The sequence below is a fragment of the Carcharodon carcharias genome, chromosome 12, assembly GCF_017639515.1.
Source record: "Carcharodon carcharias isolate sCarCar2 chromosome 12, sCarCar2.pri, whole genome shotgun sequence".
Taxonomy (NCBI): domain Eukaryota; kingdom Metazoa; phylum Chordata; class Chondrichthyes; order Lamniformes; family Lamnidae; genus Carcharodon; species Carcharodon carcharias.
The window spans coordinates 67,382,281-67,395,261 of NC_054478.1; the positions used below are offsets into that span (position 1 = coordinate 67,382,281).

The following is a 12,981-nucleotide window of genomic DNA, read 5'->3' on the forward strand; positions in this document are numbered from 1 at the left end:
AACCAATATATACACAAATGGCCAATTAGCTTCTCAAGATAAATTATCTGGCTTATTAAATGATTTAAAGCATTTCTGTTGTGATTTTGTTGCATGAAAAAAGCATGGAAAAATACAAAGCCTCTGATTTGTGTCATAAAAGCATTGTAATTGTTATTTAAAAGTGTCTGTTCCCTTGGGAATAATACTTCAGTTTGGAAACAAAATGCGATACTGGTATTTAATCATGTAAATGAGCAAATTCATGAAGCTTAAATGTCAACGTAATATGACTTGATAACCCAACAGTTCATCCATAGGTTAATCTCGATGCTTTCCAGTATTGATCTCATTAGATTGCGCATGGAGGCCATTCCTGAAATCAGAGTAGGTCAAATTCTGAAAAAAAATGCAGTGTGTTCTCTGTTTTACTGAGATTGAATTGAACTGTGGCAGATACTTTCTGATATTGATCATTTTTATTCCAAAATGTATCCTATTCAGTTAAGATACTAATTGTGATAGCAGGATATCATCTTATACATGTTACTTTATCACTGCTTAATCAATGTACCAAAGTGCACAAATAAACCAGAATAAGATGCATTTATTCTTCTTAATAAAAATGATGTTGAAACACGTGACAGGAGAGTCTTCAGGCTTGAGATAAAACATATATGAATTTTTCTTGCTTTCTGCCCCCATCATGCAACACTTCCTTTACAAAAAAACAGCCTCCACACATATCCTGTCTTTATTATTTTATGATAAGCCTCCTGAATGTGTGCTTGAGTGATTCTAGTCAAATTCCCACTAATTTTAAATGCCTCCCTTAAAGAATTATCAGCTGGGACATCTTGTGATAACTGCTGAGATTGGATATAATTGTGTGGAAAACATGTGCACAAATATTTGAGCCAAATTATAATTCTTATAGTTTTTCTATTTGTCTTTAATATCACAGTTAGTTAATATTAAGTATCATCCAACAAACAACTGGTGATTTTGAAACTGAGGTTTTAAACCAAGCTAAAGTTGGCTGTTCCTGGTGATTGCCTCTTCAATCAAGTACATACTGCGGCTTCAAATAAACAGAATATGTAATTTAAACGGGTCTTTTAAGATGCTCATTGGAACTTGAGCATTCATTTACATATGTGAATTTAAGGAGCAAACAAGACGTATTTTGGATATGGACTAAAACAAATGTGCAATTAGGTTCAATAGAACAGTGGATGAGACAAAATTGATTCCACATGTGAACATTATGGGGTAGAGGTTTGGCTAATTTAGGCTATTTTTATCAGCTCAACCTGAATGAAGTCAGCCAAGCAGTGGGAATGGTCATGGAAACTCAAGAGTAAGTTATGTCACGCACAAATCAATTTAGAGAAGGGTCTTCAAATTTGTTTTCTTAGATGCACACACTAGTATGCACATTTTAAAAATGTTTGCATCTTAAGAAATATTTAGTTTACTAAGAAACTGACAAGAGTACACCAATGAAATTAATAACCGGTTCAGTATCGTTTTCAATAAGTCTGTTAACATAGTCTAAAAGTGGTCTTGATTATGTGACATATCAGTTAATGAGATCATTAGTAGGAGAAAATGGTTACAATTTGGAGAGCGGGCAGGAAAATAGAGTTGACCCCAAGATCGGCCATGGCCATATTGAATGGCGGAGCAGTTATCACAAGATGTCCCAGCTGATAATTCTTTAAGGGAGGCATTTAAGATTAATGAGAATTTGACTAGAATCGCTCAAGCACACATTCAGGAGGCTTATCATAAAATAATAAAGACAGGATATGTGTGGAGCAGGCTTGACAGGCCATATGGTCTACTCCTGCTCGCATTTCTTGTGTTCTTGTGATTACAGTTTACAATGGCAGAATCTTAGAGCCAGCGGGATGCGGTTTCATGTAGAGTTTTAAAAAGTTTAATAAACTTATTATGTAAATTATAAACATGTCCCATCTCATGTGACATTGTCACATGAGGGGGACATGTTAGGGAATTTTTCTTATATTTTTTATATCGTTAGAAGTGTAAGTGATCTCCCTGAGGCAGCACTTAACCTCAGGGAGATGTGCGCTCTTTCGTGCACATGCACAAAAGAATGCACTCTTGCTTTTGGGGAATCCCACCCCCTCCTCCCACCTCCTCCACACCCACCCCCCCCACCACCCCCCCCCCCCCCCCCGCCCCCCGCACAGGAAGCACATAGTGCTTCTTACCGGGCCTTAATTGGCCTGCCCACGTAAAATGGCTTCTCTCGCGGGGATCGGCTCCCCACCCACTGGAGATTGGGTCGGGCCTGCCCGCCCGCCAGGCAGAAAATTCTGCCCATGTAGTTCTGGGAAAGGTGGGCATGAATGAAGTGGGGAGAACTTCATTTCTGGGGCTAGTGGTAATGTCACAGGTAATCCAGAGGCTAATGTCCTGGGGACATGGGTTCAAATCCCTCCATGGTAGCTGTGGAATTTAAATTCAATTAATTAATTGAAAGCTAGTCTCAGTAATAGTGCCATGAAACTATCATTGATTGCTGTAAAAACCTATCTGGTTCACTACTGTCCTTTAGAGAAGGAATTCTGACCTACAAGTGACTCCAGACCAACAGCAATGTGGTTGACTCTTAACTGCCCCCTGAAATGGCCTTGCAAGCCACTTCATTCAAGGGCAATTAGGGATGGACAATTTATGCTGCCCTTGCCAGTCATGCCCACATCCCAATAAAGAACTTTTAAAAAAAGTTGTGTGCGGTAACAGCGTGTTTGAGGACTTTGGAGAGACAAGGGAAGTTGAAGATGGGGCAGTAGTTTGCGAGGATGGAATGGTCAACGATTTCTTTTTTCAAGAGATGGGCAGGAGAATGGCAGATTTGAAGGCGAGGGTTATAGTACCTGTGGTGAGAGAATTATTAATGAAATCCGCTAACATGGGAGCCAAGAAGGTCCGTCCATCCTGGGGACCTTCCCCAAGGATCCCAGGCTCCAGTTTCCTATGCTAGTATTTTTGCCTGTCAGCCATTCTCCTATCGATTTGACCAACTGCCAGATGGGAAACAGAAGAATTAAAGTATAATGAGGCCCTACCATTACATTTGGCAGGATCTCTGCATTCCCCCTGGATTTTCCTCACTTCTGGTCTACCCTGTACCCTCACTTTCCATAAATATCTCAGCCACATTTTAGGATAAAATAAATAAACAAAAGCCAGCAGAAACAAACTGCATGTCAGTGGTTCATTAACTTACAGAATTATTATAAAACCATTAGGTTTTCATGCTCTTAATGAGCTTGAAAGTGTAGTTTGTTCAATATTTGTTTGACGCTTTATAAACGCAATGTTGTTCATTGTGTATTCCACTAGCTCCAGCTTGTAGCTGTGTGACAAGTCACATATTCACTGAAGAAATGGAGATGGGGTCCCAATAATTCTCTACCTCTTTATTTTGAAGTGTAACCAGGACAAAGGTAGATCAAAAAGATTGTCTTTCATAAAGTCAACTATAAACCATAGGCTTTTCTGAAGAAAATGAATCCTTCCTTCCTGTGATCCAGTTGCTGGTTCGGCTGTACACCTAGATGGAGATGAGTCACCTGCCTTTGAATTGCTTATATGCATGTTCCTTCTCAGTGATGTGGGGAGATCCAGTCTGCAGAGAAATTCCCCCAAATTGTACTTTCCAGAAGTTATTTAAAAATAACCACAAATTGAAACACTACAGAATCTGCGTAAGGCAATATTAAAACATCTCTTATGACATGAAATTAAACCAACCTGTGATTGTCACCACTTGTCATGCTTTGGATGATTATGACATTCTAATGTTTCAAAGAACAGTATCAAGTCTGAGTATTAGAAACCAACAAAGGACGACCAAAAAGATGATAAAAAGGGAAAAAATAGAATTTGAGAGTAACCTAGCCAGGAATATAAAAACAGATAGTAAGACCTTTTACAAGTATATAAAAAAAAGAGGGTAGTAAAGTAAATGTAAGTCCCTTAGAAGCAGAAACAGGAGAAATTATCATGTGGAATAAAGAAATGGCAGAGACATTGAACAAATATTTTGTGTCTGTCTTCACAGTAGAAGACACATGTTGAACATACCAGAAATAAGGGTAGCTTAGGGGCTAAAAAGAGCAAAGAAATTAAGGGAATAAATATCAGCAGAAAAAAAGTATTGGAGAAACTTAAGGAACTAAAAACTGACAAATCCCCGGGACCTGATGTCCTACATTCTAGGGTTCTAAAAGAGATAGCTGCAGAGATAGTGGATATGCTGTCTCTGGTTTTCCAAATTCCTTAGATTCAGGAATGGTCCAATCAGATTGGAAGTTAGCAAATGTGACACTGCTTTTCAAAGAAGGAGGGAGAAAAAGAAAAGAACTACTAGCCAGTTAGCCTGCTGGAATCTATTATTAAGGAAGTCCTACTAACACATTGGAAAAGCATAGTATGATTCAAACAAGTCAACATGGTTCTACAAAAGGAAAATCCTGTTTGACAAATTTATTAGAGTTTTGAGGATGTAACTAGTCGGGTAGATAAAGGGGAACCAGTAGATGTAATACTTCCAAATTGGATTTCCAAGAGGCATTTGATAAGGTGTTACACAATAGGTTAATAGGCAAAATAAAAGCCCATGGAGTTGGGGCTAATATATTAACATGGATAGAGTGTTGGTTAATGGACAGGAAGCACAGAGTAGGCAAAATGGGGCACCTTCAAGTTGGCAGGCTGTGACTAGTGGAATGCTGCAAGGATCAGTGCTTAGCCCTCAGGTATTTACAATCTATGTTAATGACTTAGATCAAGAGATGGAGACTAATGTGTCTAAGTTTGCTGATGATACAAAGCTAGGTGTATATGTAAGCTGTGATGAGGACAAAGGGGGGTTGCAAAGAGATATAGACTGGTTAGGGAAATGGACAACAAGATGGCAGATGGAGTAAAATGTGGGTAAACATAAGGATAGAAAAGAAAATAATAGAAAAGCAGAATATTTTTGAAAGGTGTGAAACTTGTAAATGTTGACGTTCAGGGAGACTAGGCTGTATTCATACAAGAAAGGCAGAAAGTTAGCATGCCAGTACACCAGGCACTTAGAAAGGCAAATAGCATTTTGACCTTATTGCAAGGGTATTGAAGTACAGGAATAAAGAAGTCACTAAATTAGTCCCTGGGATGAGATGATTGTCCTATGATGAGAGTCTGAGTAAATTGGACTTATATTCTCTGAAGTTTAGAAGAACAAAAGGCAAGAAAGAAACATGCAAGATTCTGAAGGGGCTTGACAAGGGAGATACTGAGGGCAGAATGTTACGGTAGCGACAAAGTCGTCAATGGTTGGACCAGAAGTGAGTGGCACTTCTGCTTGTAGGCAGGATGGCTGTCCATACATGATCATGTGGCAACCAGCCAAATAGGTATTCACGTGGGAGGGGAATCATGTGGCAGGGGACAGGCAAGAAGTTAAAGCCCCCGCCATTACCTCATAGAGTCAAAGGTCCAAGCGCCACATTTAAAGGGCCCCCAGATAGGCATTTCACGGAATCACAGAATCACAGCGAGCAGAAGAGGCCCTTCGGCCCATCGAGTCTGCAGCGGCACGTGAGAAACACCTGACCTACCTACCTAATCACATTTACCAGCACTTGGCCCATAGCCTTGAATGTTATGACATGCCAAATGTTCATCCAGGTACTTTTTAAAGGATGTGAGGCAACCCACCTCCACCACCCTCCTAGGAAGTGCATTCCAGACCGTCACCATCTTCTGGGTAAAAAAGTTTTTCCTCACATCCCCCATAAACCTCCTGCCCCTCACCTTGAATTTATGTCCCCTTGTGACTAACCCTTCAACTAAGGGGAACAGCTGCTCCCCATCCACCCTGTCCATGCCCTTCATAATCTTGTACACCTCGATCAGGTCGCCCCTCAGTCTTCTTTGCTCCAACGAAAACAACCCAAGTCTATCCAACCTCTCTTCATAACTTAAATGTTTCATCCCAGTCAACATCCTGGTGAATCTCCTCTGCACCCCCTCCACTGCAATCACATCCTTCCTATAATGTGGTGACCAGAACTGCACACAGTACTCCAGCTGTGGCCTCACCAAGGTTCTATACAACTCCAACATGGCCTCCTTACTTTTGTAATCTATGCCTCGATTAATAAACGCAAGTGTCTCATATGCTTTTTACACCACCCCATCAACATGCCCCTCCGCCTTCAGAGCTCTATGGACATACATGCCAAGGTCCCTTTGTTCCTCAGAACTTCCTAGTGTCATGCCGTTCATTGAATACTTCCTTGATAAATGACTCCTTCCAAAGTGTATCACCTCATACTTTTCAGGGTTAAATTCCATTTGCCCCCTATCTGCCCATTTGACCATCCCGTCTATATCTTCCTGTAGCCCAAGACACTCAACCTCACTTTTAGCCACCCGGCCAATCTTTGTGTCATCCGCAAACTTACTAATTCAACCCCCCACATAGTCATCCATGTCGTTTATATAAATGACAAATAATAGGGGACCCAGCACAGATCCCTGTGGTACACCATTGGCTTCCAGTCACTAAAGCCTCCTTCTGTCATCACCCTCTGTCTCCTACAACTAAGCCAATTTTGAATCCACCTTATCAAATTACCCTGTGTCCCATGTGCGTTTGCCTTCTTTATAAGTTTTCCATGCGTGACCTTGTCAAAGGCTTTGCTGAAATCCATATAAACTACATCAACTGCACTACCCTCATCTACACACCTGGTCACTTTCTCAAAAAATTCAATCAAATTTGTTAGGCATGACCTCCCTCTGACAAAGCCATGCTGACTATCCCTGATCAAACCTTGCCTCTCCAAGTAGAGGTAGATTCTCTCCTTCAAAATTTTCTCCAATAGTTTCCCTGCCACTGACGTGAGCCTCACTGGCCTGTAGTTCCCTGGCTTATCTCTACAACCCTTCTTAAATAGCGAAACCACATTAGTTGTTCTCCAGTCCTCTGGCACCTCCCCTGTGGCCAGAGAGGAATTAAAAATTTGGGTCAGAGCCCCTGCGATCTCCTCCCTTGCCTCCCTCAGCAATCTGGGACACAAATCATCTGGACCTGGAGATTTGTCCACTTTTAAGCCTGCCAGCATCTTCAATACCTTGTCACTCCCTATATCAATTTGCACAAGAACCTCACAGTCTCTCTCCTCGAGTTTGATACCTTCATCCTCATTCTCTTGGGTGAAGACAGACGTGAAGTATTCATTCAACACTCTACCAATGTCCTCTGGCTTCATCCATAGATTGCCCCCTTGGTCCCTTATGGGCCCTACTCTTTCCCTGGTTATCCTCTTCCCATTGATATACTTATACAATATCTTGGGATTTTCCCTACTTTTACCAGCCAGAGCTTTCTCATATCCCCTCTTTGCTCTCCTAATTACCTTCTTAAGCTCCACCCTGCACTTTCTGTACTCCACTAATGCCTCCACTGATTTGCTTCCCTTGTACCTGCTAAAAGCCTCTCTTTTCCTTCTCATCGTAACCTGAATATCTCTGGTCATCCATGGTTCTCTGGGCTTGTTGCTCCTTCCTATCACCCTAGAGGGAACGTGTTGAGCCTGCACCTTCCCCATTTCCTTTTTGAACGCCCCCGACTGCTTCTCTGTAGATTTCCTCACACGTAGCTGTTCCCAGTCTACCTTGGCCAGATCCTGCCTTATTTTACTAACATCCACTCCCACAATCCAAAACATTTTTTGCAACTTGTCTATTTCTTTGTCCATAACAAACTTAAACTGTACCATGATAAAAACAAAAAACTGCGGATGCTGGAAATCCAAAACAAAAACAGAATTACCTGGAAAAACTCAGCAGGTCTGGCAGCATCGGCGGAGAAGAAAAGAGTTGACGTTTCGAGTCCTCATGACCCTTCTCATGACTGAGTTCTGTCGAAGGGTCATGAGGACTCGAAACGTCAACTCTTTTCTTCTCCATCGATGCTGCCAGACCTGCTGAGTTTTTCCAGGTAATTCTGTTTTTGTTTTAAACTGTACCATGTTGTGGTTTCTATCACTAAAATGCTACCCCACCACCACCTTAGCCACCTATCCGGCTTCATTCCCCAGAATTAGTTCCAGCACTGCGCCGTCCCTTATTGGACCCTCTACATATTGACCTAAAGAGTTCCCCTGTACACATTTCAAGAAATCCACTCCATCCAAGCCCTTAACACTATGTCTATCCCAATTAATGTTGGGAAAGTTGAAATCACCTAATATAATTGCCCTATTGTTATTGTTTTTACACACCTCTGCAAATTGTGCACATATTTACTCAATTTCCTGCTGACTAACTGGGGATCTATAATAAACACCTAACCTCTACCCACAAAGCTTCAATCTATGCTCTCTTGAAGATATCATCTCTCACTGACTCCTTAACTAATAATGCATACCTCCTCCTCTTTTATCCCCTCCCATGTCTCGCCTGAAGATTCTATATCCCGGAATGTTGAGCTGCTAATCCTGCCCCTCCCTCAACCATGTCTCAGTGATGGCTACTATATCACAATTCCACAAGTCAATCCTCACTCTTAACTCATCCATTTTACCTGTAATACTCCTGGCATTAAAGTAGAGGCCATTCAGCCTTGTATTACTCCCTTGAAACTTAATGCAGCTGTACTCTCTTTGTCTTGATTGTTTTACTGTATTATGATGTGTCCCTATTCTGCTAACATTCTGTGTCCCCTCCCCCTGCCAAATTAGTTTAAATTCCTTCCAACAGAACTAGCAAACCCGCCCGCAAGGATGTTAGTCCCGCTCTGGTTCAGATGTAGACCATCCCACTTGTAATGGTCCCTCCTTCCCCAGAAATTGTCCCAGTGATCTAGGAATCTAAAACCCTCCCTCCTGCACCAACTCTTAAGCCACATATTCATCTGCGCTATTCTCCTATTCCTGAGCTCGCAAGCACGTGGCACTGGGAGTAATCCAGAGATTACAACCTGAGCGGTCTTGCTTTTTAGTCTGCTGCCTAACTCCCTGAATTCTTGATGCAAGACCTCATCCCTCTTTCCACCTCTGTCATTGGTACCAACATGTACCATGACCTCTGCCTTCATTTATTCTCTGCATACCAAGTGCATCATTCTTGCTGTCTCAGAGGAGGTTTAGGGAACTGCAACGGTGCCACATGGATTCCTGGAGTTGCTGCCACCTTCTCCCCACCTGCCAGCTGGATTCCTGGAGCTGCTGTCACCTGAAAGAAAAGTGGCAAATTTCTGAGCACAGACAAAGAGTAGCCCCATGCTTCAGTGATGCCTCCCTGCAGGTTCTCCTCCAGGCTGTCTGGGAAAAACGGGAGGTCCTGTTTCCCAGGGATGGCAGCAGGAGGCCTTCCTTCTTGTTCTGAGCCCTTTTGACCAATGGGAGCCCCATACTTAGCATTGGACACACTCTGGTCTCCACCCATCCCACAGTGGTCAACACTATTCTCAAGGTTCACTGCAGAGCACTCAACTTGTTGACACAGCAATGACCCTGGAACTGGAAGCCATCACCCTGTACCCTCTCTCATTCACCTTTGACCTTCCCTCCATCACCCTCAACCTTCAATCCATCACCCTTGCCCTGCCTTTGGCGACCTTCAATCCACTCCCATCATCCTTGATCAGCTATCATTGACCCTTGAGCTTCCCTCGGAACTGACCCCATTATTCTCGACCTGCTATCCATCATCCTTGACCCTTCCTCTGTCACCTGTGATCTTCCCTCTGTTCCCCTCAACTCTCAGGACCTCACTCTTAACCTTCTCTGTATGGCACTTAATCTCACCTTTGACCTACTTTAGCCTACTTTTGACATTGGCCTTCTCTGTATAGTCCAGCTTCCTTGACCTCTCCCCTCAAAACTTTGTAGGGCTGCCACCTCCCTCCCTCGGACAACCATGTCCTGTCCCACTTTGACTGCCGCCACCCGATCTCAATCAACAATGCTTCCTCTTCAGTAGTTGAACAAAGCTTCCCCTAGAAGAAACAGCAGCTCCTACTCACTCCAACTTCACCAGGAAGACAAACTCGCCTGCTGTGCGCCACGTTTAAGCAGTCATGAATCTGAAGGCTTGTGTTTCTCGTTTGCTGATTACTTCATGGAAAGGTACTCTTAATTCTAATGAGATTGCCTTTTAATGAGTATGCATGACATGTGAATGTATTAAAAAGAGGTTCCTAGAAGCTTGCTGCCGGGTAACTTGATCTGCCATTAATCTGTCACCAACTTAACTCTGTGGTTTCATCCCACCATTGTGACGCTGACTTTTGGCCTCCTGCACAATTAAGAGCCCCTGCCACCTTGTGAAACTCCTGTAAGCTTCACAAGGTTCCGCCCCGAGAGGCTGTTTCCAGTGGCTGGGGAACCTGGGGTATAGTTTCAGGATAAGGGGCCGATCATTTAGGACTGAGATGAGGAGAAATTTCTTCACTCAAAAGGTTGCGAATTTTTGAAATTTTTCTATCCTACAGGATTGTGGATGCTCTGTCATTGAATACATGTAAGGCTTGGATGGACAGAGCTTTGGTCTCTCAGTGATTCGAGGAATCTGGGGTGTGGGTGGGAAAGTGGAGTTGTAGCTGAAGATCAGCCATGATCATGGGCTGGAAGGGTCATATGGTCTACTCCTGCTCCTATCTCCTGTGTTCTTGTCTTCTATTTATAATCCTCGTTCAATTTAAACTGAATTAATCTCCCAGAATTTGCTGGAATGAGGCTTCTCATGGTGTGCCCTGTTTATTATTTTTTTCCCCCCCACCCTTCAGCTCTAAATGTCTTTGTGCTGGTAATGGCAGTGAGTAATGGACTCACTTGGAACCTTGGTGAGTGATGAGATTAACTGTCTATCCCCTTAACTGATAAGGTTTAAGGATTAATAAATAAGCAGAGAAGTAATAAGAGAGGAAATAGGGTGAATTAGAATCAAATTAGATACAGGAAGAGAGTTAATGCAGAAAATAAATATTGGATTGAGAGAGAAAAAGGAAACTGAAAGGATAAGTATTAAAAAAAAAGATTTTACATTCTAAAAACTCTAGGAACCTCTGCGGGAATGGAACTCCACAGTTTCAGTTGTTCTCTTTCTGGGCCTAGAAAGTTGAATAGTGCTGCAGAGTCATAACTCTTGTTATTATAAGAGCCTTTATGTCATTAAGTGCCAGCATTAACTTGCTCAGCACAAATACAACTTTTTCTTGAACTCTCAGGGAGTTTGATGGTGAGCTTCTGTTTTCAGGGGCTAACAGTGGAATGGTGCATATTGTACCGTGATTTATGGAGTTTTACAACCCTCAGTAACCTTCTCCTTACCACAAACTGCTGCATTATTTACACTAACAATAACATTCTCAATAAAAACTCACTTAATTTCCTAGCAATTTCTAGGCTGTTATCAGTTAAGCTGCTTGGTGATGTCATTTTGATATCCTAACTGGAAAATGCTTCTTAATTTCTTTAGTATTTGTCTACACCTTTATATAAGGTGTATATATAACATATTCAATAGAGACATTGTTTTACTTGCAAAGGAATAGACCAATCAGCCTCTTGAGCCTGTTCCACATTTATTTTGATCTTGGCTGATCTGTACCTCAGTCCATTTACCTGTCTTTGATCTATATTGCTTGATACACAGACCTAAGAGAAATATGATCATCTTCCTCTTGGACATTTCTATTAACCCAGCATTCCCAGCTTTTTTGGGGGTTTTCACATTTGCAGTATAAAATGCTCCCTAATTTCAGCCTTGAATAATCTAGCTCGAATTTTAAGATTGTACCCTTGTCCTAGATTTGCCCCCTTCCCCCAACAAAAGAATAGTGATTGTTTTAGAGATTATGTGTGGAATTGTCCCAGATTTGCAATAAGTGCAGGAGTGGGCGGGAAAAAGAATGTTTTACCTGCCGGCCGCAATAGTGGCTTTTCACGGCGTATCATCCCAATCCTGCCTCATTAATTATGCATTCTCCAGAAACACACAGTTTCAATGTGGGCGGTCTCTCATTCACCAGCCACACCATCATCTCGCCGCATCCTCAAGCCAGGCACCATATGTGAAGTGCAGCCTTGTGCACACCTCTCAGTGCTTCCAGGACAGGACTGCTGCACAGAAGACTTGGCCCCGAAAGACAAGAAGGCTGCAGCCCCCGATTCAGTGATGCATCCCTAGGATGCCTTCTGGACACCGTTGGAGCCCGCTGCAATGTCTTTTACCCCTGCTCTGGCCATTTTGTCTGCTCATGCCCGCCATGATGTCTGAAGCCAGCGGACACGGAAAATTCCACCTTATGGTTTTAAGCCGTACTCCAGAGGCTTGAGCACAACATGGGGACTGACAGTTCAGTGCAGTGTCATCAGAAGTGGCATCTTTCAAAGGGGAATTAAACTGAGGCCCCATCTGCCCTCTAATGTGGATATAAAATTGATATACAGTAGTACTGGAATCAGAGCAGGGTCATATTCCTTGGTTGAGGGACATGTTTTGTCAGGACACCAACACCATTAAAAAAGATTATCTGACCAGTTATCTCATTACTGTTTGTGGGATCTTGCGGTGTGCAAATTAGCTGCAAAGTTTCCTACCATTACAGTAATGATTATACATAAAAAGTGCAGCTTTGGTTGTAGAGCAGTTCGGGAGATTCTGAGGTTATGAAAGGCCATTCATAAATGCATTTATTAAAATACCTGTGTTACTGCTAGCTTTTCTTTTAGTCAAATGTTTCATTTATAAGTGCTACTTAAGTACATAATTTGAAACTACAATTAGAGTAGTTTAGAGAAATGATTCTCCCAATAGTTTGAGTAACTGGCTGCACACCAGTGGTGACTCAACCATTCTGGATTCCATAAGGCTGCTTTGTTTGAATATAGAATTCTATTGTTTGGACTGGCTTGAGCCTCCTAACTATCGACGTGGACTGGCACAGAGTGAACATGACAA

The 12,981-nt window shown here is 42.3% G+C and overlaps 1 protein-coding gene across 1 annotated transcript in view; it reads left to right on the forward strand.

The window, feature by feature from the left end:
- The window catches only part of LOC121284927 (activin receptor type-1B-like), a gene marked incomplete at both ends in the record, with an annotated part of 126,846 nt that extends 119,817 nt beyond the window's left edge, over positions 1-7,029 (forward strand). The window contains one exon of the mRNA XM_041200853.1: positions 7,020-7,029. Within this exon, the coding sequence (XP_041056787.1) occupies positions 7,020-7,029 (10 nt within the window). The remainder of the gene's footprint in view (positions 1-7,019) is intronic.
- Between the last annotated feature and the right edge of the window lie 5,952 nt (positions 7,030-12,981).